This window comes from Artemia franciscana, chromosome 10 (genome assembly GCF_032884065.1).
Source record: "Artemia franciscana chromosome 10, ASM3288406v1, whole genome shotgun sequence".
Lineage (NCBI taxonomy): Eukaryota > Metazoa > Arthropoda > Branchiopoda > Anostraca > Artemiidae > Artemia > Artemia franciscana.
Window position 1 is genome coordinate 13,197,508 of NC_088872.1, and position 27,075 is coordinate 13,224,582.

General features: G+C 32.8%; 1 protein-coding gene across 1 annotated transcript; it reads left to right on the forward strand.

The window, feature by feature from the left end:
- The first annotated feature begins 3,258 nt into the window (after positions 1-3,258).
- LOC136032400 (capping protein inhibiting regulator of actin dynamics-like) lies at positions 3,259-13,705 on the forward strand. The gene is made up of 2 exons (XM_065712710.1): positions 3,259-3,485; positions 13,490-13,705. The coding sequence occupies exons 1-2, from the start codon at positions 3,282-3,284 to the stop codon at positions 13,703-13,705; spliced, it is 420 nt and encodes a 139-aa protein (XP_065568782.1). The 5' UTR covers positions 3,259-3,281.
- Positions 13,706-27,075: the final 13,370 nt, after the last annotated feature.

Genomic DNA, 27,075 nt, shown 5'->3' on the forward strand with positions numbered 1-27,075 from the left:
TTATTGAATCTATGAAGTACTGTAATAAATTCTTCAAACCCATTGAAGACGAACAATTCGTTTAAATGTCGATTTTCCTCAATTTTCAATAAATAAAGCTCTTCTTTCGCTAAAAATCCTCTATCTAATATTTATACTCCCCTTAAGAATTGGTGGTTTTTGTCATCTACCTCAATGACCCTACAAGAATATTTTTCAGAGTGGCTGGTCACTTTCTCAGAAATCAAGTACTTTAGGTGACACGTCCGAAGTATGGTGGAACTTTCAATTTATCAGAAAATATTACTGTTGAGGTTTCAAGATTTCATCTGTAAAAATGTATGATTTTGTATTTTTTTACCAGAAAACAGATCATAGATGCGTGTTTATTTTTTTAATCTCCAGGGGCTATTGATATGGAAAACATACAATTTGCTTTCCCCAAATGTTTCAAAGAAATAGACATTCTTGAGTTGGTTTGTGTTAAATTTCAAGGTTTATGTAAAAACTAATGCAGACAAGAGACGCATTTATTTCGGTTTAACATATAGAGTTTGAGAGGAACGCAAAAGTAGAAGGCAAAAGAGGCTCCGTATGCCCCTTTAAGGTATGATTTAGAAATTAATGCTAGAAACATGTTCAACAGAAAGAGAGCTTCTATATAATGTGCTGTTCGACAGTTTTTTCCTAAAAATAAAAGGCGCTCCTTTGGCGTAACTCAAACCTCGATAACGTTCAAAAGGAAAAAAAAATTTGCTTAATGGTCATATGAAATATCATTTGAAAACTTTGGGAAAACTCCTGGCTTCAACAGGTTAAAAAAGCCTTCAGTTTCAAAGCTTCCCTATGACCATGGAGTGCCAGAGGTTAGCTCCCATAAGTTTTTGAATATAATGTTGTTAATATTTTTTGGAGGGAGGGAGGTGTAAAAGGGGATGGAATTTGATTTCGATCCACAAACAACGTTTGATTTTAATTAGGAAAAACAAGGAGTGTATTACAATGGAATCACTGTATCGACTATCCTGCTATACTTTTGTGTTTAAATATTTAACTGGTGAACTGACATTTTCTATTAAGAAGTTATTCCGATTTATCTCTAACGGGCATATTCATCAGACCCGATTAGGATGAAACCTGCCCATTCCCATCCCCGACCCTTCTATCGGATTAGACTCATAATATAACATGTACAATTATATGGAGTCTGAACCCAAAGAGCTCAAAAGTAGGAGCACTCGTCTGAGTCATTAACAATGAAATATCATTTATTAGCATTACTAAAGATTAGTCTTTTTAGCTTGTTTTTTCTTCGTTTTCATTTTACTGCATTTCTTATAATGGGATGGTGTCGACAAGGGCTAGAACCAGGAGAGTATTTAGTTAGCATAATTGATTATTATTATTGTCTTGTCACGGGCAGTGAACGGGGAAAATGTTATTCCCTTTACTGTCCTTTTTATGGGGTCACCAAGCACAGGCAGTAATTTTGTATATATACATATATATATATATATATATATATATATATATATATATATATATATATATATATATATATATATATATATATATATATATATATATATATATATATATATATATATATATATATATATATATATATATATATATATATATATATATATATATATATCAATATATATATATATACATATATATATATATATATATATATATATATATATATATATATGCATATATATATATATATATATATATATATATATATATATATATATATATATATACATATATATATGTATATATATATATATATATATATATATATATATATATATATATATATATATATATATATATATATTACTGGGCCCAGACACTCGGCATGTGTTAGGCTTCTATATATGGATAATTATTGTCGTTTGTCTTCAAAACGCAGACGATTTAAGCCTTTTCTTGATGTCATGACAACAAAAAAGACCTTAAATTAGAAGAAGTGCCTTTGTAAAATTTCTTCTTTTTTTTTATTGGTCCTTTAACTTTTGCTTTATCCATGTTAAAATTCAGAAACCTATTTTATTATGAAACCCGAGCTATCATTTTCAATTTGTTTTTTTCATTTTTCCTCGGCTTGTCTTGTCATTATAAAATACATATCACAAAACCTTTGTTTTAGCAAAGATATGGTAGGGATTGATGACCTTATCCATGTCAAAATCCCAAACTCAATCATCATCGCTATCATTTTCATTTTTTGACACGTTTTGATTCTCGCTCTCCAGGCTGATTTTCATTGACTCGGTCACATGCTCATATAACCGCGTTTGTCTTTGCTCTTCATTTCATTATTGACATGCCATCACTTTTTTTTCAACCGCGTGTATATTTACACTTCACTTTCCTTTTTGACTTGTTCGCATGCTTGGTGCCGCATGTCTTCTAACCATGTGTGTCCTTGCTCTTCATTTTCATTTTTGACATGCTCTAACTGTCGTTTTTTATATCTTCTAACCGCTCGTATCTTTGCTCTTCATTTTGATTTTTGAGAGGTTTTTGTATTTTGAGTACTTCAGACAATTTAGCAATGGCCTTTGCTTTAGCTGTCCGTATTGGTGTTGTTGCAATTGATGGTCTGGGTTGTCGATTTTCACATCTTATCAGGTTTGATAGTTCAGGTGTTGGTTCCAAAGAATCATCATTCATAGTAACTGCAACTGTAAATTTTGGTTTTGTGGGCTTTCCATCAGACCATATATTATATAAATAACTGATGTGTTGGAAACTCAATAATTTTACTTATGCTAAGTATGTGCAAATATTTTTTAAATCGCGTTAGACCACGAACAATAGACGCTTTAGGCTCAGCAAATTTGAGTGGACACAGATGATATAAAAATAGTATTCAAATTTTTCCGCTTTAATATTGTGGATATATCGTTGTATTTTGTGGTTGAATGCTTCCACAGTATGTGACTTGTATTTGACCTGTGGGTTTTGAGATTGGAAGTGATAATGCTGCTGAAAAATGCAATATTTCAGAGACCCAAAAGTGCTTGCCAAAGTTGCCAAAACTTTGTTTTACTGGCTGAAAATGAACGCTAAAGTTTCCACCATTTTGAGGCAATACTATTTGAAATATAAAATCCATGTCCTTTTCATGGTCTCGGATAAAATGTTACATTAAACCATTTCTATTTTGAAGCTTCCCTTTCTTTGGTAATTCTGTCTTTTCATCATCTAACTCCTTCATACTACCTTTTCAGGAGGAGGAAAGAATGCGAAATACTTGAGAACAATTAAGTGAAGAAAGGGAAAAGATGGAAGGCCAAAGGCAGGAAGAGCAACGCCAACAAGTACGCCTTGAAGAGGAACGTACACTATTTGAAGAGGAGAGAAGGAAATTCGAACAGGAAAAAAGAAAATTGAAAGATGAAGCTCAAAGAAAATGTGCAGAAGAAAAGCATCAGCTTGAAAAAGAGAGGGCTCGAAAAGCAAAGGAGCTGGAAAAACAAATGGAGGAGGTTATTTTAATGTTTTGTTATGATAATAATTTTATCCAAGTATATCCAAAGAAGTCTAATTTTATATTCACCAAAATTTTCATGGTACTGCCAATTTTTTTTTGGTATAGTCACATTAAAAAGCGATGCCAAAAAAAACAACAAAAAAACAAAGAAAACAAAACAGTTATCAATCCTCTTGATTTTCGTTATACATTTTTACAAAACTAGGTATACAACTCTTCGCTAACCGCTGGTGGGCACAGCATACCAGCTGACGTTTGTCAATAGGGACTGCAACCCTGCGTGGGGGTCGTTTGGTTGTGGATTGAGGGGGGGGGGCTTGTGGATTGGGCGGATCAAAGATTTTCGTCCAAAATCCATGCAGAGTTTCTCTCTTCTTTTTTCCCGAGTCTGTATTTTAAACTTTGTCAGCTGCTCTTCATACAACATTTCTGCCTGCTTCAAAACTATCATTAGAGCTCTTTTCTGAACTCTTTCAAGCCTGGCGCTTTGCTCAGCCGTCAGTCCAAAACGCCATACAGGAGCTGCATATTCCAGAATTGGGCGAACAAAAGATGTAAATATTAGGAGGAGGTGATCTGGAGGGGCACTATGTTTTGACATAAGCTTGAGCATCTGCAGCCCAGCATTACCCCTTTTTACTAGACTAGTTGTGTTTGATTCCCATTTTAAATCACTGGTTATAATAACTCCAAAGAGTTTAATCTTACTGACTTTAAGTGAATCAGAGATAGCTGGTATTAAATTAGGTTCAGAAGAATTTAAAAAAAGAAATAGTTAAAATAGAAGGTTTACTGTCATTTACTGTCATATTTGAAACGGAAGTTTTAGTCTTTACATTATCAATTAAAATTTGAGCTTTGCTACGTTCATTTGCTTTACAAATTTCTCCAAGGGTAAGGTCATCAACATATTTCCAACGGACTTCACAATCGTTTGCAATATTATTAATCATAACTAGAAAAAGAATAGGACCCAGGATGGTACCTTGAGGTACACCACATAAAACTGGCTCAGGCTCAGAGAAAGACTTCTTATATTTTAAAATTTGGAACCTATTCATTAAAAAACTCTGAATAATTTTCACAACAGCAGGGTTCACTCTAAAATCAATTAAAAGCTTCGAAATCAAAATGTTATGATCAATCAGATCGAAACTCTTTTTAAAATCAATTGTCATTAAGTTTAGCCATTTACCAGGCTCATCAACACGTTTAAAAATAAAATGTTAAAAATTGACTAGATAATGGGATGTTGATGTATTTTTTCTGTTACCGTACTGATGAGGATCTAGGAGGGGTTCAACTTCAGCTTTTAGCTAATTTGCTACAAAGCTTTTGTACATTTTGCTGAACAAGGGGGTCAAAGTGATTGGTCTCACGCCGTCGAAATTAAGTTCAGTATCTTTTTTAGGCATTGGAGTAACATATCCTGTTTTTGATATCTGTTGGCAAACTGAAGAAGTTTAAATGCAATTAAAAATTTGCGTTAGTGGCTTAGTCAATTTGTCAGAAAATGCTTTTATAAGTTCAATCGGAATATCAATAGAAGTTATACTAGTTCGATTAAGTTTCTTTATTTTACTGAAAACTTGATCCTCAGAAATAGTAGGTAAAGGTACGTCGTCTTGTGGTATTTTCTGATACTCTTGGGTAGTTTTATTTACATCAAGAGGCGGCAAAGATTGGATTATTCTGGCCAAATGACAATTTAACTAGTTAGCAACTTTTTCATCATTAGAATCCGAAAAAAATCAACACCACTAGGGGATTTTCCACAAATTCTTTTTATTTCCTTATACCATATGCTAGGCTTTGATTCAAAAAGGTTATCAATTTTTTTGTGGTAGTACTCAGCTGCAGTTTTTCTTGTCATTTTACATATTTTGTTACGGAGTATATTAGGATTTCCTATTTTCCCTTTTTTTCTTAGTTGAATTTTATACCAAATAAAATCTTTAATTTCTTGGGTTATGTAAGGACGATCTGTGTTGCACCGCTTGGAGGTTTTCTCAGGGAAGCATTCTTCATATTTGTTTCTTAATTTATCTTGCAGAAATTTAGCTTTTTCATTGGAGGACTCTAAAATTGCTACCTCATCCCAGGACTGGGATGTAATCCAGTTCCAAAATTATACTATTGTTTTACCTGAAAATTATAATATTTTTTAAATATTGTACGAATTTAATTAGATGAGAAAATATTAGTAACAAAAACGTATTCATAGCGTCTTTCAACAACCATCAGAAAAGCCCATTGGATTGTTTATCATGGCCTTAATGTCCTTATAACCTGATATACATTCAAAGTTTTAAATATAAGCAAAAAGAAAACCTAGAATGAATCATTATTAGCTTCCTAGAAAATAACGTTTCTGTCAACTCTTGAACTGGTCAACATTTTCTGCCTTCTTTTGGCTGAAGGTTGACAATTCCACACCTGTTGTTTTGGAAAACACCAAAACAAGATGCTCATTGAGTACTCCAAGCTTTTGACAGTAATCATAAATAACTTCGGTTTTCATCACAATGAGAAAAGGATTTGAACTAAAATGTTTCCCAAAAGCTTCTGACCGATATCGATTTGACATTAATAAACAAAAATTGAGTATTATTTTTAAACCTTGCGTTATCACCTAAATTAAAAACAAACAAGATAATCACCTAATGTGATGAGAGAATTACCGTGATCACCTAAGACAACTAAATTTGAAAAAGCTAAAAAAAGCTTTTCCCATGCTGACCAAGGGTTCATGTGGCTGGGGTTCTGACACCCTGATTTAATTCCCTCAGCGTAGAGTCCAAATTTACCAAATAAATTTTACAAAATTAAAATGCAGTTTCCAGCTTAACATACAATCAAAATAAAACCTTAATAATTGAAACTTAAAAGTTTAGAATGTACAATTCAGACCCATTTTGTTTTCTAAGACATAAGGAATATCAGCTTCACTAATTTATCTTAGAAGCATTCATGGATAAAAGAAAACTACAATTAGAATATCTTGCCAATTCATCCAGGTGTTCATTAGCCTTTTCAAGGAAAAGAATTACACTAGATGGTGAAACTATAAACACCTCATCACCAATGACTGACGTAAGTAATCCCCAGGGATGTAAAATAAATGTTATTTACACAAGTCAGGCACAGTACACATTAAAATTTATGGAATAGTGCAGCAGAAGTTAACCAGAAATGCACCAGAAACCATCAAGACTCACTCTAAGCATTGTCTCTGTAGGATACTATTCAAACCAGTACCAAAATATATCTTTAACCCCTAAGCAACTTACCCTTCTCAATCACATCTTAAGAAAAAATATTAAAAACCTCTAAAATCTAATAAAATTAAGGTTTTAATTCACCGTGTTCCAGCGCAGAGTTTATAAACATGCTAGACTGCGCGAATAGTATAAGGGTGTTTCCTGAATCCGAACCGCGCCTTCTCAAAAAATCTCTACAGGCTTGGGGGATTATAGAATTTTTTATTCATAATATTGTCATTTAATTTTGAGAATAAAGGCAACATCGAAATTGGTCTCCAGTTTAAGGGTCATTTTAGTATCAACATGCTTTCACTTAGTATTCAATACATCAAATTGTATTTATATACTGTATATTGAATATTAGTAAATTAGTATTTACGGTATTATTACTTAAATACTAATTTCAATATTTACGTTATAAGACCATCACTCCCAGATTAATAATAAATCCTATTATTAGCTTAATTCCAACATATAATGGAGATAATTGGAAACAGAAATCATAATTCCTTCCCTTCTAAAGGAAAGTTCTCCTAAGAGAACATCTAAACATTTAAGATCTTAATGTAAGATCCCTTCTATAGGGTCTTAGTTATGAGCAAAGGTAGCATATGTTCCGTGCTTTAGTAGATAACAAACTTAAAGATCAAAGCAGAAAATAACACACATGAAAAAAAAAATATTCACCTAATATCGCCGGTATTACAAGAATTTTATTCACCTATCTTTGTGCATACATTACTTGAGACGTAGAAAATCGCTAATAATTTTATGATTGTTATCATTTTACCTTTCATATAAATAACAATATTATACGATTTTTTTTCTCTATATATTCAATCTTGTGTGGGCCCCGTAACATCGTTCAAGGAACCTCAAATTAATTTTAATTTTCCAAGGACTACCTGAGTGATCCTAAGGATGCCTTCGGGTTCGTTGGGGCCAGTTTGGATACCACTGATGTAAATACATGAACTTCAGAATCCCTTAGCATCATACCTTAGGTATTAATGACACAACATGGAGTAGGCATTGATGATTTATGATTGGTACTAGAGATATAACATGACGATAAGATAAGATTTTTCGCAAAATGGACTATCATATGCCCTGATGGGCTAAATTTGTATTTCAGGTGTTCAAAACAAAAATGAAATTAATATAAAATAAAAAAATCAAATAAAAAAAACACAAAATTAATGTGGTAGCATAAAACTAAAATGAAAACTATATAAGGTAAAAAAACTCATCTACCTATATAAGTGGTGTTAAAAATTATATAAGGCAAAAAAAACTCATCTACCTATATAAGTGGTGGTATCAATTAATAAGTGGTGGTAAAAATTATATTAGGCAAAAAAAAAAACTCATCTACCTACATAAGTGGAGGTGTCAATCAATCACTCCGACTAGTAACTAATCTAGAAAAAATCATTTGAGGGTTCTGACAAGTACCTGAAGTAATTCTTCACTGTACAACCAGGTTCAGTTGGTTTCAATGTATAAACAATATACCAAAATATTTCAGTGCTGGTGGTTTGAGTATAAATAAGGAAAAATCACTCTACATTTTCTTCGAATTTAAACTAGTTTAAAAAAAAATAAAAAAAAAATCTTTTTTGAAACCACAACAACAGCGAAATTTAATTAAAAAAACAGTACATGATGTTGGAAAGACAAAAAAAAATTTTGTCACCATCTTGAGCATTGTTGTCAATTAGAGGGTCAGGAGGACTTTACCCCCTAGATTTTAGTGGCCAAGCCCTTTATTCTCAAAAATGTCTTTTTTTGGCGGCATTTCCGTTGAACTTTCTTTTTTGCTGTGTTCACTGAAAAATTGGAAAAATGACAAACTTGGTTAAACCCCCTAGATATTGAAAATATACTCTCTCACCCCTAAGTCCTTGTAAATTTATGCCACTGATTTCGAATATGCAAGTTTTCTCATACAACAAACGTCTCAGATGGCCACTTCTGACGTGAGTTTAAAATACTATTTTCAAAATGTGGTTCCTCAAACCACAGGTATTATGGACAGAAAAGTCAATGTTTTTTAAATTTTCTTTCTTTAAAGTTGATTGTTCTCCTTCTTCTTTTATGGTGTGACTTTTCCTTTTTCTTATTCCTTGTCTTTTTATGAAGATATCTATTATAAACGGCATGGTCTGGTTTGTCAGACTATCGACAAAAAAAATGAATATAATAACTAAAATTCTTATAAAGAAGATTGTTTACAAAGAAGGAGATTGTTTAAGTTCATAACAGTATCTTTTATACTCTTGTTTGTGTAATTACACTTTTTAATTTTGGTTCGTTTCGGGTTTTATTTATTTATTTATAGTGATTTCTGTTCGTCTTGCGTTTGAATTATTACATAAGTTTCTTTTGCGTGTCTTAGGATTTTAGAATTTCTGCAATTTTTTTGTGCAAGCGTGTAATAGGGGTTTTGCGGAGGGGTGATTGCTCCTCTTGTTGCTGAAAACTTCTTTTTGTTTTCTGTAACATAAAGGACTGAATTCTTTTGCTTATTAAATAAAAAAACTAGTTTTTTTTAACTGAAAATAATGGGCAACATTAAAAACTAAAGCGAACCGAAATTATTCCGTATTCATAATGGGGTGTCCCCTCCTCAACGCCCCACCTTTACGATAAAGTTTTTTATTGCTTTAAAAAGTAGAGTTCTGAGAGAGAGGCAATCTTTAGCGTAAAGAGCGGGGTGTTTAGGAGGGGACTGCCCCTCTCATCTACAGATTAATTTATGTTTGTTTAAAGTTTTAATGTCACTGCTTACTTTCAGATAAAAAAATTGTTGTTGTTTTTTTTTAATTTCTGAAGATTTTTTAAATAATGCGTTTTGATTTTGACCCACCGTACATGAATAATTAAAACAAAAATTGAATATTAATTTTAATTATTTAGCTAAATGGCCTTTTCAAAGTTTTGATTGGACGATTTTGAGAAAAAAATTGCAGTAGAGGAGGCCTAGGTGCCCTCCAATTTTTTTCAGATACTTAACAAGGCCACTGGCACTTTTAATTTTATTTACGAACGTTTTTATTAGTGATAGTCGCTAGTAACTTACAAATTGACTTACGTGACGAACTTCTGTATTCGTATATTTTTATTACTTAAATAAGGGGGTTCGTCCTCTCGTCAATACCTCGTTCTTTACGCTAAAGTTTGAATTTTGTTCGAATCCCTTAAGAATGACCCCTGAATCACAAAGGCCGTTTAATTAGAATAAATAGCTCTTTTGAAAGTACTAAAAATACTTTAATGTAAAGAGCGAGGTATTGAGGAGGGAACGAACCCCCTCATATACGTATTAATTTATGTTCGTTTTAAGTTTTAATATTGCTCCTTACTTTAATTTAAAAACGTGCTTTTTTACTCAATTTCTCGTTTTTTTCAAATAACGCTGAAAAATCCAGTACCCCCTTCATAGAAATTATCCTCCCTCATAATAAATTTGTCCATGGAAAGAACCTCTCACGCAACCCCCTCAACACCATTAGAAAAAATCCCCCTGAAAACGTCAGTATACTTCCCAATAACCAATACTATGTGTAAACAGTGGGCAAAGTTTATAACACACAGCACTCCTCCTGGGATTGTAGGGGATTAAGTCGTCCTCAAAGACATAGTCATTATATTTTTTGACTATACTGAACAGATTGGCTATCTAAAAATTTTTGTCAGGTGACTTTGAGAAAAATGAGAATTGCAGGGGGCCTAGTTGCCTTCCAATTTTTGGTAACTCAAAAAGGGCCCTAGAACTTTTAATCTCCGTTAAAATGAGCCCTTTGGTGACATTCTAGGACCACTGTGTCGATACGATCATTTCTGGAAAATAAAAAACAAATAAACACGCATCCGTGATCTCTCTTCTGGCAAAAAAAACAAAACAAAATTACACATTTTTGCAGATAGGAGCTTGAAACCTCTACAATATGGTTTTCTGATACGCTGAATCTGATGGTGTAATTTTCATTAAAATTATATGACTTTTAGGGGGGTGTTTCTCCCTTTTTTGATAAATAAGGCCAATTTTTGCAGACTCATAACTCTTGAATGGTAATATCAAACTTGATGGAACTTGTTTATTTCAAATTAGCGTAAAATTTCGATTCTTTTGATGTGTATATTGGTATCAAAATTCCATTTTTTAGAGTTACGAATGCTATTGAGCCTTGTCGCTCTTTACAGTTCGCTACCACGAACTGTTTGATCGGCCGAAATCTAGAGGGGTGGGTCTGGGATTATCAAGAGTACAGCCAAAAAACTTCTAAAGGGATAAATGCTACCAGTAGCTTTGCTTTTACTGACTTCTGAATTTTCATTCCCCTCCCCCATACAATTATTCATGGGGTAACTCTTTATAAGCAAATAACCTTGTCCGAAAAACTTTTCATAAGAAAAATTGGAAATAATAGACCTATAATTCATTTTTGATATTTCAGATCATCCTCCCCCTCCCCTCTCCTTGCTTTATAAGTACACAAAGGGTCAAAAAGCTTTTCATTTGCATTTTTAAGACTAATTTACAGGTCGACAAAATGAAATTTTTCTTTTTTTTTAGAACAAATAGTGTTTTTAGTTGCATTCATGCGACCAATATTATGTCAGATGTTGTTTTTTATTGTAGGGGGAGAAGGGGGGGGGCTCAAACATGGTAGCTCTCTTTCCTCTGTTTACGTACCTGAAACTGGCAGTTTTCGTTTTTCTTTTATAATGGCATTAACTATATAAAACGAAGTGTTTGATTAAATCAGAGATTAAAATTAACACTTGAAACGAATAGAAGTTATCCTTCATATAAGGGTGGATGCCCCCTAACATTTAATTTAAGTTTTATTTGTGTTTTTCAGATGTCATTTTTGAATAAAACAATTATAGCCAGTTGTAAATCGCATGTGCTTTATTTACCAATTGCCTTTCGAAGGAGTCGAATTGAAAATTTTACTGTTTTAATTAAATGCGTGTTGATAATGTACATACACTTTTTTTTACTGTGAAAAAAAAATTAATGTCCGTTTGTCTTGGTGTTAAGCATGTTTTTTTCAAAGGGGGCGAGTAAAAGTCATATTTTTGAAATTGAGGTTTTGAAAACAGGAAGTAAATTTTTCGAGTTTACATATTTTTAAATATTTGTAGCTATGAATTTATAAATTATAAGTTAATAATCATGTTTATAAATGAGTATTTATAAATCTTAGATGTGTAAATCTGTATATATATATATATATATATATATATATATATATATATATATATATATATATATATATATATATATATATATATATATATATATATACATATATATATATACAAAGTAGAAATTTTTGAATAATCATAAAAAATGTTGTCTTTCGGTACATATGTTGCTATAAAATTTCTCCTATTCTAGAGTTTTGCTACTATTCCGAGGTCAATTTTTTACTCTTAGTTATTTGTCACACTGTCTGATATACCATTTTTTATATTGTTTATTATTATGTAATTTTATACTTGTCTTCAATACTTCGTACTATACATAAGGTATTATCGATAGAAAATACAATCTTTTTTTTTTATCTTTCTTCTTCTACTTGGTTGGTCTTTCTCTCAGTTGAACTTCACTCAATCACATTATGTTTTTAAGATGGATAAAAGAAAGCAAGATATTGAAAAGCAACTGCATGAGGAACGGAAAAGAAATGAAATGCTGGAAGTGGAAAAGGAGCACCTTCGTGGAGAACAATTACGTCTTGAAAAAGAACTTGAAGTATTTAAAGAGGAAGTACGTAAATTCGAACAAGAAAATTTGGAATTAAAAAGAGAGGCTGAAAGAAAATATGAACAGGAAAAAAACTAATTTATCAAGACTAATTTATTCAAGATAGAGTTTGACGGTAAGACAAAGTTATGCTCTTCGGTATGTGGGTGGTGTCTCTTTGGATATAAAGTCGAGGCAACAACTTCTTGTTTTCAGGTCGCAAGAAATTTAGAGATATATAAAGATCTCTGGGAGATACATTTCTCTCGCCTTATTACTTCCACACCGCAACACCCCACTGAACCACAATGTAAAAATTGAGGAACACATATTTCTTTTAGAAAGTACCGATGGCTGCCTTACCCTGTATGCAGGGAAAGAAAATAAAACTGAAATTTCTTTTTTTTTTTAACGTTTTCAGTTTTATAACTTAAATAAATAAAAAATGCTTGAGATTTTAATGAATAATTGAGTAAAGGTCAAATTTTTGAAATTGAGGTTTTGAAAGTAGGAAGTAAATTTTTCGGGTTTACATATTTTTAAATATTTGTAGCAATATATTTATAAATTATAAGTTAATAATCATATTTATAAATGAGTATTTATAAATCTTAGATATCTAAATCTGTATATATATATATATATATATATATATATATATTTATATATAAAGTAGACATTTTTGAATAGTCATAAAAAGTGTAGTCCTTCGGTACATATGTTTCTATAAAATTTCCCTTTTTTAAAGTTTTGCTACAATTCCGGGGTCAATGTTTTACTCTTAGTTATTTGTCACACTGTCTGATATACCATTTTTATATTGTTTATTATTACGTAATTTTATGCTTGTCTTCAATACTTCGAACTATACATGAGTTAATACCGATAGAAAATACAATCTTTTTTTTTATCTTTCTTTTTCTACTTCGTTTGTCTTGCTGTCAGTTGAACTTCACTGAATCACATTATGTTTTTAAGATGGATAAAAGAAAGCAAGATATTGAAAAGCAACTGCATGAGGAAAGGAAAAGAAATGAAACGCTGGAAGTGGAAAAGGAGCACCTTCGTGGAGAACAATTACGTCTTGAAAAAGAACTTGAAGTATTTAAAGAGGAAGTACGTAAATTCGAACAAGAAAATTTTGAATTAAAAAGAGAGGCTGAAAGAAAATATGAACAGGAAAAAAACTACTAGAGGAGAAGTGGTGCTTAATCAATGCTAAAGAATTGATTAAGTGTCAAAAACAGTTTGAGGATGCACAGAAACTGCTAGAAAAAGAGAGGGCTGAAAAAGTGGAGGAATTAGAAAAACAGCTAGAGGAGGTAATTCCTACTTTGTTATTATCAAAATTCCACTGAACTACATTTGTAGAAATTTTTCTAGAGGGGGGGGGTAAATATTAAGAAATAAGGTTTAGCCTAAGCAACATCAATTTTTAACATTTTACAATTTAATAGAACGTAAGTGTTCTATATCTACTAGGGATGGTAAATTTATTACCCACTGCCCTTGTATGAGGGCAACTACGCAAGGTGTCTAAATTAGTACCACGTTATAGTCTATTTTTCCACTTTTAACATAGGTTTATTAAAATAATGAAACTTAACCCAAATTTATGGAAAGTATATCAACATTTACAATTACTGTTGTTCCAACCGATTAGAAGCTTGAAAACAACGTAAATCTTAATGAGTAAATTCTTTTTAAAATGTTTTTCCTGTTCTTTCTCAAGACCTGTATTATTAACACTGATTTATTCAAGACAGAGTTTGACGGAAAGACAAACCGTTGGCTCTTCGGCATGTAGGTTGGGTCTCTTTTTCAAAGTTTTTCCTGTTTTTTCTCAAAACGTATATTATCAAGACTAATTTATTCAAGATAGAGTTTGACGGTAAGACAAAGTTATGCTCTTCGGTATGTGGGTGGTGTCTCTTTGGATATAAAGTCGAGGCAACAACTTCTTGTTTTCAGGTCGCAAGAAATTTAGAGATATATAAAGATCTCTGGGAGATACATTTCTCTCGCCTTATTACTTCCACACCGCAACACCCCACTGAACCACAATGTAAAAATTGAGGAACACATATTTCTTTTAGAAAGTACCGATGGCTGCCTTACCCTGTATGCAGGGAAAGAAAATAAAACTGAAATTTCTTTTTTTTTTAACGTTTTCAGTTTTATAACTTAAATAAATAAAAAATGCTTGAGATTTTAATGAATAATTGAGTAAAGGTCAAATTTTTGAAATTGAGGTTTTGAAAGTAGGAAGTAAATTTTTCGGGTTTACATATTTTTAAATATTTGTAGCAATATATTTATAAATTATAAGTTAATAATCATATTTATAAATGAGTATTTATAAATCTTAGATATCTAAATCTGTATATATATATATATATATATATATATATATATATATATATATATATATATATATATATATATATATATATATATATATATATATATATATATATATATATTTATATATAAAGTAGACATTTTTGAATAGTCATAAAAAGTGTAGTCCTTCGGTACATATGTTTCTATAAAATTTCCCTTTTTTAAAGTTTTGCTACAATTCCGGGGTCAATGTTTTACTCTTAGTTATTTGTCACACTGTCTGATATACCATTTTTATATTGTTTATTATTACGTAATTTTATGCTTGTCTTCAATACTTCGAACTATACATGAGTTAATACCGATAGAAAATACAATCTTTTTTTTTATCTTTCTTTTTCTACTTCGTTTGTCTTGCTGTCAGTTGAACTTCACTGAAGCACATTATGTTTTTAAGATGGATAAAAGAAAGCAAGATATTGAAAAGCAACTGCATGAGGAAAGGAAAAGAAATGAAACGCTGGAAGTGGAAATAGAGCATATTCGTGGAGAACAATTACGTCTTGAAATAGAACCTGAAGTATTTAAAGAGGAAATACGTAAATTCGAACAAGAAAATTTGGAATTAAAAAGAGAGGCTGAAAGAAAATATGAACAGGAAAAGAAACTACTAGAGGAGAAATGGTGCTTAATCAATGCTAAAGAATTGATTAAGCGTCAAAAACAGTTTGAGGATGCACAGAAACTGCTAGAAAAAGAGAGGGTTGAAAAAGTGGAGGAATTAGAAAAACTAATTAGAAAGTACCGATGGCTGCCTTATCCTGTATGCAGGGAAACAAAATAAAACTCAAATTTCTTTTTTTTTAACGTTTTCAGTTTTATAACTTAAATAAATGAATAATGCTTGAGATTTTAATGAATAATTGATTTGTATTTTTTTTGTAAAGTGCAAATTATGTTCTGGCCTTGAGAAGGCATAAGGATTGTGAGCCTTACTAATGTTACTTTTTGCTTGTTTTGGGTCTGACTCGGTTATTTATTACAATTTCTTTTTCTTTTGGGTTTTATTTGTTTATTGAGGCTGACTTGTGGAAGTTCTACGCTTGATAAATAATTTGATTTTATTTTGGCTTATTTTTGGTTTAATGAAGTTCTTTACTTTTTGTTGAAAAACTTGTTTCGTGAAAAAGTATTTTAATTAATTTCTGTTTTAAACAATAGTTTAATCTAAACGTTCCCTAAAACTTTTAACTTAGTGCCCTTACTGTTATTAGTTACAGTAACCGTGCAAGCATTATTAAAAGTATACACATAGGCTAGTGTCTTCAGGCTAGTTCAAGATCTGCCACAACTTACCCTGAGAGGTCTAACTTGTGCCGTTATTGTGATATTTTTTTGTCACCCTTTTGACGATCTACATGATCATAGTTCGTTTTTATTTAGTTTAGTAACTTGTATATCCGCCTAAATATTCCTTGAAAGCTGCGCCTTAATATCCTTAGCTTGTGTATTAGCAATAGTTGTAGTAGTAATTGCAGCATTAGTACCATTATGCAAATAGCCCCCTTCAACACTCTATGAAAGTTTCAACTTAATACCATTAACCGATCCTGAAGCATGGCTTATGCGTCGTCTTGACAACCTATGCGGGCGTAATGTATTTTGGTATTTTTCAATACAATTTAAATATTGCCCAAAATTCTCACATCAGCACCCTTAGCTTTAGTAGCAGTAGTACCAGCACCAGTAGTTATAGCAGTAGCAGTAGAATTTATGGTAGAGGTATCAGCCTTAGTACCAGTAGTAGTAGAAACGGTAACAATAATAATAGCAGTCATAGTAGTTGTAGGAGTCAAAGCAGTAGTATTATGATTCAGATATTGTCTGTTGGTTTGTTCAACATCCCCAACAATACGCCTTTTAAAATTAATTTCACACACAAATTTTTTTCTAAGATATTGCTGATATGCTCTTCTAGATTCCCTATATACGAATGGCATGCTGTGACTCAGTTTACCTTCCGCCTATAACTTCTCTGAAAATTTCACCTGCCTACCCTTAGGTCTAGTTGTAACAGAAGTCACATCAATAGTATTTTACTAAACTTTAAACTTTTAGCCATTGCTGTGACATCGTCGATATGTCCCTTTGATAACCTCTATATTCACATACATGTACTTCGTAAAATTTTCATCTTAATGCTCTTAGTCTTACAAGTAATCTCAACAGAAGAATTAGTTGGAACAATAGTAATAGTAGTAGTAGAACTAGTAAATCTATCAGGAGTAGTAGCAGTGTGCACATATTGCCTGTTGGTCAGTTGCTCTTCCCCCTTAAGAAATCTCACTGCCTTTTGGTCAATTTTTCTTCCCCTTTAAGAATTTTCTGAGAATTCCAACTTACTACACAGATCAATTCTTAAGATCCACTCTTTTGAAAATCTATATCCACATAGTGCCTTTTGTGAGCTCGAAATTGCCATCAATATTCTCTCGAAGTTTACCTTCATAGACTTAGCCTTAATAGTATTAGTATCACAGTAGTTGCGTTGGTAAAGGGAGAAGTAGTTGCTGTTGTATTAGTAGTAGTGGTAACAGTGGTAGCAACAGCATTAATAGCGGTAGCAGCATGTATATCTTGCCTTTTGGTCAGTTGAGCATCTCTTTCATGATGCCCTGGAAGTTTCACCTTGATAACAGGTAAGCCGCTCCCAAAACATGGTTGATGCGTGCTTATGAAACCCCTTTTACATCATTTCCATCTTAGTTGCAGCAATTGAAATTTTAGTTTAGTAGCAGTAGTAGGGTTAGTAAAAGTAGTATTGGTTGTAGTGTTAGTAGTGACATGTATATATTACCTTTATGTCAATTGATCTTCCCCTTTAAGTATTCTCTGAAAGCTCCAACTTAATACCCAATTCCATGCTTGACATACTGCCTTAGGACAATCTGCATGCATGAAGTGTGTTTTAATTTAGTTCAAATTCCCCCTCAATATTCTATTAAATTTTCACCTTCATACTACTACTACTACTAGTTATAACTCACTGTAGCACAAATCCGCCTAAGGCCAACACAGCTACTCACGCTCCTCCTCCAACTTAATCTATTCAAGGCTTCCCTCTTCACACCCTCCTAGGAAGTTTTCATTTCCTTTCAATCTTCATTTATGATATCCTCCCAACCCAGACAAGGACGACCTGCTTTCTGTATAGCCCCAAACGGTTGGCCAGAAAGGACAATCTTCGGTAATCTGTCATCAATCATCCTTAGAATGTGGCCTAGCCATATCAACCTTTCTTTCATTATAGCCCTAGAAAGTGGGATTGAACCACATTTTTCGTACAACCTACTGTTTGAAATGTGGTGAGTCAGCCGGGTACCCAGAACAATCCGTAGGCAATTTTTCTGGAAAACAGCTAGTAAATTTTCATCTGCTTTTTGGAGCGCCCATGCTTCAGAGCCATATTTGACCAATGTCATCACTTTAGCTTCCAATATTCTAATTTTTTTTCAGACTTATCTTTATATTCTTCCAAACTTTCTTAACTGTGAAAATACACCCTGAGCCTTAGCTATTCTACTTCTAACATCTTCACTGCTTCCACCGTCCTTACTAATAATACTACCAAGGTAAGTGAAGCTGCCAACCTGATCAATCTTTCAGTTACCCAACGTCACCTTTTCATCTTCACTTATTCCTAGCCTTAGTGAATTAGTCTTCTTCACATTGATTTTCAAGCCTATTTTATCACCCTGAACTCGCAAAACCTCTAAGAATTCATTCATTTTGCTCACACTTTCATCTAACATGCTTAAATCATCAGCATACTCTTAAGTCCAGGAGCGTTTTTCCTCCCCATTTTCACCTTCATAATTGTAGCATTATTTGCACTAGTATCAAAGTAGTAATGGTAGTAGTAGGAACAGTAGTAGTAGTAGTAATAATGTATTATTATTAGTAGTAGTAGCAGGTACATTTTGCCTTTTGTTCAACTGAACATCCAACTCATGATACCCCCAAAGTTTCCTCTTGATACGATAAGCAGTTCCAATATTGTTACTGATACGCCTGTATCAGCAATCGGTATGCACATTTTATTTATTTTTTTATTTAGTTAAACTTTCCCTTCAACGGTTGTTCTGATGTATATTTCAATATCTGCAACCTCAGTAGTACTTGCTATGGAAGTAGTAGTCTTAGTTATAGCAGTGGTAGTAGTAGATGCGGTATCAGTAGAAGCAGAGGTAGCTGTAGTAGTGGTAGCCTGAAAATATTGCCGTTTCGGTCAACTGATAATCTCTCTTATCATTTCCTGAAAGTCCAAAGGTAATAAATACTCAAGGTAATAAATACTCAATCATTCCGGGTTACCCCCTTTTGACAACCCTTATACACATAACACTTTTTGACATAATTCAACACTCCCCTTTACATACTCTGAAAGACAAAGCTTAATGCCTACCTTTTTTCAATAACATATACTATATGTAAACAATGAACCAGTTGCCTGACCTACATCCCTTGCCCTGAGGTCTCCAGGGGGGGGAGGGTGACATCCCCAAATGTATAATTAGAGAACATTTCAGCAAAGCTGAAAAAATTGATATTTCGAAACTTAGTTTGGAGATTTGCTTTAGGATATGATGGATGTAGGGGGGAGGGCTGGTTGCTCTCAAATTACTTTTGGCTCTTCAAAAGGGCACTATAACTTCCAATTTTAAATCAAACAACCCTCCTCTGAAGTTTATATAACCACACATTCTATAAAAGCCTTACATGCCCCCAGGGTATACCTGACAGTCCTTGCCCCAGGGCTCAAGGGACTTGTATCACAATTGGAGGTGTTGTTATTTTTTCTATTTTTTTTACTATTTCGAACAAAATGGCTATCTCACGATTTCAATCAGATGCATTTGGTGAAAGGAGGTGTAGTTGGGAGGGCTAGTTGCCCTCCATCCCTATTGACTCTTAAAAGGGAACTAGAACTTCCGATTTTCAACCAAATGAGCTACCTCTAAAGTCTATACAAATATCTCTTTCCTAAAAACTTTAAATACCCCCGGGGCACAGCTTACAACCTTTGCCCCCAGGCTTTGATTGTTCGTATCAACCCCAAAGCCTTGTTAAGTGATCTTTGGAAAAAATTTTGAATAAAATACTGTCTCAAATTTCTATTAAGTAAATACGACGTTGGAGGGACGGTAGCTACCCTCTGATGACTTTGACTCTTACAAAGGGAACTAGAACTTCTGATTTATAATCCAATGAGCCCTTTCCGAAGTTTATACGACTATCTTTTCTATAAAAAACTATATATGCCCCCAGGGCATAACTTACAACACTTGCACTGAGGGCTAGGGGGGGGGTCATCCTTAAACATATAATTTCTATATCTTTCAACTACGCTGAACAAAATGGCTATCGGAAAAACTTGGATTGGAAGTGTTTCTGGAAATGATATATATACATATATACATATATATATATATATATATATATATATATATATATATATATATATATATATATATATATATATATATATATATATATATATATATATATATATATATATATATATATATATATATATATATATATATATATATATATATATATATATATATATATATATATATATATATATATATATATATATATATATATATATATATATATATATATATATATATAATAAGTTGTCTCTGTGTCTGTGTGTCGACTGACGTCATGATTGTCGACTGACAAAATTACAGACCGGGACATCAGGACACAAATGACAACCGGGACACCGGGACATAGGGAATATAAATGACGACCGGGACACTCAAAGAGAAGGCGACCAGGACACAAGAAATGTTCGATTAGCAATCACCATCAACAAAGCACCAGGACACAAATGACGAGCGGGACACAGGGAATATAAATGACGACCAGAACACTCAAAGAGAAATTACAGACCGGGGCATTTAATTCAAGTTTCATTTGTGTTTTTCAGATGTCATTTTTGAACAAAACAATTATAGCCAGTTGTAAATCGCATGTGCTATATTTACCAATTGCCTTTCGAAGGAGTCGAATTAAAAATTTTGCTGTTTTAATTAAATGCGTGTTGATAATGCACATACACTTTTTTTTTACTGGGAAAAAAAACATTCATGTCTGTTTGTCTTGGTGTTAAGCATGTATTTTTAAAGGGTGGCGAGTAAAGGTCATATTTTTGAAATTGAGGTTTTGAAAGTAGGAAGTAAATTTTTTGGGTTTACATATTTTTTAATATTTGTAGCAATATATTTATAAATTATAAGTTAATAATCATATTTATAAATGAGTATTTATAAATCTTAGATATCTAAATCTGTATATATATATATATATATATATATATATATATATATATATATATATATATATATATATATATATATATATATATATATATATATATAAAATATATATATACATATATATATATATATATATATATATATATATATATATATATATATATATATATATATATATATATATATATATATATATAAATATATATATATATATATATATATATATATATATATATATATATGTATATATATATTTATATATATATATATATATATTTTTGAATAGTCATAAAAAGTTTAGTCTTTCGGTACATATGTTTCTATAAAATTTCCCTTTTTTAGAGTTTTGCTACTATTCCGGGGTCAATTTTTTACTCTTAGATATTTGTCACACTGTCTGATATACCATTTTTATATTTTTTATTATTACGTAATTTTATGCTTGTCTTCAATACTTCGAACTATACATGAGTTAATATCGATAGAAAAAGCAATCTTTTTTTTTCTCTTTCTTTTTCTACTTCGTTGGTCTTGCTGTCAGTTGAACTTCACTCAATCACATTATGTTTTTAAGATGGATAAAAGAAAGCAAGATATTGAAAAGCAACTGCATGAGGAAAGGAAAAGAAATGAAACGCCGGAAGTGGAAATAGAACACATTCGTGGAGAACAATTACGTCTTGAAAAAGAACTTGAAGTATTTAAAGAGGAAATACGTAAATTCGAACAAGAAAATTTGGAATTAAAAAGAGAGGCTGAAAGAAAATATGAACAGGAAAGGAAACTACTAGAGGAGAAATGGTGCTTAATCAATGCTAAAGAATTGATTAAGTGTAAAACTGCTAGAAAAAGAGAGGGCTGAAAAAGTGGAGGAATTAGAAAAACAGCTAGAGGAGGTAATTCCTGCTTTGTTACTATCAAAATTCCATTGAACTACATTTGTAGAATTTTTTTTCTAGAGGGAGGGGGGGAGATAAATATTAAGAAATAAGGTTTAGCCTGAGCAACATCAATTTTTAACATTGTACAATTTAATAGATCATAAGTGTTCTATATCTACTAGGGATGGTGCATTTATTACCCACTGCCCTTGTATGAGGGCAACTACGCAATATGTCTAAATTATAAGTACTACGTTATAGTCTATTTTTCCACTTTTAACATAGGTTTATTAAAATAATCAAACTTAACCCAAATTTATGGAAAGTATATCAACATTTACAATTTCTGTTGTTCCAACCGATTAGAAGCTTGAAAACAACGTTAATCTTAATGAGCAAATTCTTTTTAAAATGTATTTCCTGTTCTTTCTCAAGACCTGTATTATTAACACTGATTTATTCAAGACAGAGTTTGACGGAAAGACAAACCATTGGCTCTTCGGCATGTAGGTTGGGTCTCTTTTTCAAAGTTTTTCCTGTTTTTTTCTCAAAACGTGTTTTATCAAGACTGATTTATTCAAGATAGAGTTTGACGGTGAGACAAAGTTATGCTCTTCGGTATGTGGGTGGGGTCTCTTGGGATATAAAGTCGAGGCAACAACTTCTTGTTTTCAGGTCGCAAGAAATTTAGAGATATCTAACACCGAGATGTCAGCTATTAGTTTGGTTAAAAGAACCAGCAAAGTAATGCAGATCATATAAAAGTCCCCCTGTTTGTACAGGGATATAGTAGGGTCAGTACTTGCCAAAATCCTTACGCCAAAAACGGAAGTCAATAGTATATATGGAAGAAAATGGGAGATACATTTCTCTCGCCTTATTACTTCCACACCACAACACCCCACTGAACCACAACGTAAAACTTGAGGAACACATATTTCTTTTAGAAAGTACCGATGGCTGCCATACCCTGTATGCAGGGAAAGAAAATAAAACTGAAATTTCTTTTTTTTTAAGGTTTTCAGTTTTATAACTTAAATAAGTGAATAATTGATTTGTATTTTTTTTTGTAAAGTGCAAATTATGTTTGGCCTTGAGAAGGCATAAGGGTTGTGAGCCTTACTAATGTTACTTTTGGCTTGTTTTGGGTCTGACTTGGTTATTTATTACAATTTCTTTTTGTTTTTGGTTTTATTTGTTTATTGAGGCTGACTTGTGGAAGTTCTACGCTTGATAGATAATTTGATTTTATTTTGGCTTATTTTTGGTCTAATTCAGTTCTTTATTTTTTTTTGAAAAACTTGTTTCGTGAAAAAAGTATTTTTAATTAATTTCTGTTTTAAACAATAGTTTAATATAAACGTTCCCTAAAACTTTTAACTTAGTGCCCTTACTGTTATTAGTTACAGTAACCATACAAGCATTATTAAAAGTATATACATAGGCTAGTGTCTTCTGGCTAGTTCAAGGTCTGCCACAACTTACCCTGAGAGGTCTAACTTGTGCCGTTATTGTGATATTTGTTTGTCACCCTTTTGACGATCTACATGATCATAGTTCGTTTTTATTTAGTTTAGTAACTTGTAAATCCGCCTAAATATTCCTTGAAAGTTGCACCTTAATATCCTTAGCTTGTGTATTAGCAATAGTTGTAGTAGTAATTGCAGCATTAGTACCATTATGCAAATAGCCCCCTTCAACACTCGATGAAAGTTTCAACTTAATACCATTAACCGATCCTGAAGCATGGCTTATGCGTCGTCTTGACAACCTATGCGGGCGTAATGTATTTTGGTATTTTTCATTACAGTTTCAATATTGCCCAAAATTCTCACCTCAGTACCCTTAGCCTTATTAGCAGTAGTACCAGCACCAGTAGTTATAGCAGTAGCAGTAGAATTTATGGTAGAGGTATCAGCCTTAGTACCAGCAGTAGTAGAAGCGGTAACAATACTAATAGCAGTCATAGTAGTTGTAGGAGTCGAAGCAGTAGTATTATGATTCAGATATTGTCTGTTGGTTTGTTCAACATCCCCCACAATACGCCTTTTAAAATTAATTACACACACAAAATTTTTTCTAAGATATTGCTGATATGCTCTTCTAGATTCCCTATATACGAATTGCATGCTGTGACTCAGTTTACCTTCCGCCTATAACTTCTCTGAAAATTTCACCTGCCTACCCTTAGCTCTAGTTGTAACAGAAGTCACATCAATAGTATTTTACTAAACTTTTAGCCATTGCTGTGACATCGTCGATATGTCCCTTTGATAACCTCTATATTCACATACATGTACTTCGTAAAATTTTCATCTTAATGCTCTTAGCCTTACAAATAATCTAAACAGAAGAATTAGTTGGAACAATAGTAATAGTAGTAGTAGAACTAGTAAATCTATCAGGAGTAGTAGCAGTGTGCACATATTGCCTGTTGGTCAGTTGCTCTTCCCCCTTAAGAAATCTCATTGCCTTTTGGTCAATTGTTCTTCCCCTTTAAGAATTTTCTGAGAATTCCAACTTACTACACAGATCAATTCTTAAGATCCGCTCTTTTGACAATCTATATCCACATAGTGCCTTTTGTGAGCTCGAAATTGCCATCAATATTCTCTCGAAGTTTACCTTCATAGACTTTGCCTTAATAGTATTAGTATCACAGTAGTTGCGGTGGTAAAGGGAGAAGTAGTTGCTGTTGTATTAGTAGTAGTGGTAACAGTAGTAGCAGCAGCATTAATAGCGGTAGCAGCATGTATATCTTGCCTTTTGGTCAGTTGAACATCTCTTTCTTGATGCCCTGGAAGTTTCACCTTGATAACAGGTAAGCCGCTCCCAAAACATGGTTGATGCGTGCTTTTGAAACCCCTTTTACATCATTTCCAAGTTAGTTGCAGCATTTTTAATTGTAGTTTAGTAGCAGTAGTAGGGTTAGTAAAAGTAGTATTGGTTGTAGTGTTAGTAGTGACATGTATATATTACCTTTTTGTCAATTGATCTTCCCCTTTAAGTATTCTCTGAAAGCTCCAACTTAATACCCAATTCCATGCTTGACATACTGCCTTTTGACAATCTGCATGCAGGAAGTGTGTCTTAATTTAGTTCAAAGTCCCCCTCAATATTCTATTAAATTTTCACCTTCATGCTACTACTGCTAATAGTTATAACTCACTGTAGCACCAAGCCGCCTAGGGCCAACACTGCTACGCACGCTCCTCCTCCAACCTAATCTATTCAAGGCTTCTCTCTTCACACCCTCCCAGGAAGTTTCCATTTCTTTTAAATCTTTATTTATGATATCCTCCCAACCCAGACAAGGACGACCTGCTTTCTGTATAGCCCCAGACGGTTGGCCAAAAAGGACAATCTTCGGTAATCTGTCATCCATCATCCGCAGAATGTGGCCTAGCCATATCAACCTTTCTTTCATTATAACCCTAGAAAGTGGGATTGAATCACATTTTTCCTACAACCTACTGTTTGAAATGTGGTCAGTCAGCCGGGTACCCAGAACAATCCGTAAGCAATTTTTCTGGAAAACAGCTAGTAAATTTTCATCTGCTTTTCCGAGCGTCCATGCTTCAGAGCCATATTTGACCAATGTCATCACTGTAGCGTCCAATATTCTAATTTTGTTTTGTAGACTTATCTTTATATTCTTCCAAACATTTTTAACTGTGAAAATATACCCTGAGCCTTAGCTATTCTACTTCTAACATCTTCACTGCTTCCACCGTCCTTACTAATAATACTGCCAAGGTAAGTGAAGCTGCCAACCTGATCAATCTTTCAGTTACCCAACGTCACCTTTTCATCTTCACTTATTCCTAGCCTTAGTGACTTAGTCTTCTTCACATTGATTTTCAAGCCTATTTTATCACCCTGTACTCGCAAAACCTCTAAAAATTCATTCATTTTGCTCACACTTTAATCTAACATGTTTAAATCATCAGCATACTCTTAAGTCCAGGAGCGTTTTTCCTCCCCATTTTCACCTTCATAATTGTAGCATTATTTGTACTAGTATCAAAGTAGTAGTGGTAGTAGTAGGAACAGTAGTAGTAGTATAATGTATTATTATAAGTAGTAGTAGCAGGTGCATTTTGCCTTTTGTTCAACTGAACATTCAACTCATGATACCCCCAAAGTTTCCTCTTGATACAATAAGCAGTTCCGATAAAGTTACTGATACGCCTGTATCAGCAATCGGTATACACATATTATTTTTTTTATTTAGTTAAACTTTCCCTTCAACGGTTCTTCTGATGTATATTTCAATATCTACAACCTCAGTAGTACTTGCTATAGAAGTAGTAGTTTTAGTTATAGCAGTGGTAGTAGTAGATGCGGTATCAGTAGAAGCAGAGGTAGCTGTAGTAGTGGTGGCCTGCAAATATTGCCCTTTCGGTCAACTGATAATCTCTCTTATCATTTCCTGAAAGTCCAAAGGTAACAAATACCGGGTCATTCCTGGGTTACCCCCTTTTGACAACCCTTATACACATAACACTTTCTGATATAATTCAACGCTCCCCTTTACATACTCTGAAAGACACAGCTTAATACCTACCTTTTTTCAATAATATATACTATATGTAAACAATGAACCAGTTGCCTGACCTACAGCCCTTGCCCTGAGGTCTCCAGGGGGGGGAGGGAGACATCCCCAAACGTATAATTAGAGAACATTTCAGCAAAGCTGAAAAAATTGATATTTCGAAACTGAGTTTGGAGGTTTGCTTTGGGATATGATGGACGTAGGGGGGAGGGCTGGTTGCTCTCAAATCACTTTTGGCTCTTCAAAAGGGCACTATAACTTCTAATTTTAAATCAAACAACCCCCCTCTGAAGTTTATATAACCACACGTTCTATAAGAGCCTTACATGCCCCCAGGGTATACCTGGCAGTCCTTGCCCCAGGGCTCAAGGGACTTGTATCACAATTGGAGGTGTTGTTATTTTTTCTATTTTTTTTTACTATTTCGAACAAAAT

Excerpts from the sequence above, each read along its gene's own strand:
- LOC136032400 (XM_065712710.1), top strand. The coding sequence starts at position 3,282 with ATGGAAGGCCAAAGGCAGGAAGAGCAACGCCAACAAGTACGCCTTGAA. Across the intron at positions 3,486-13,489 it reads TGGAAAAACAAATGGAGGAG|ATGGATAAAAGAAAGCAAGA; the intron begins GTTATTTTAATG and ends TATGTTTTTAAG.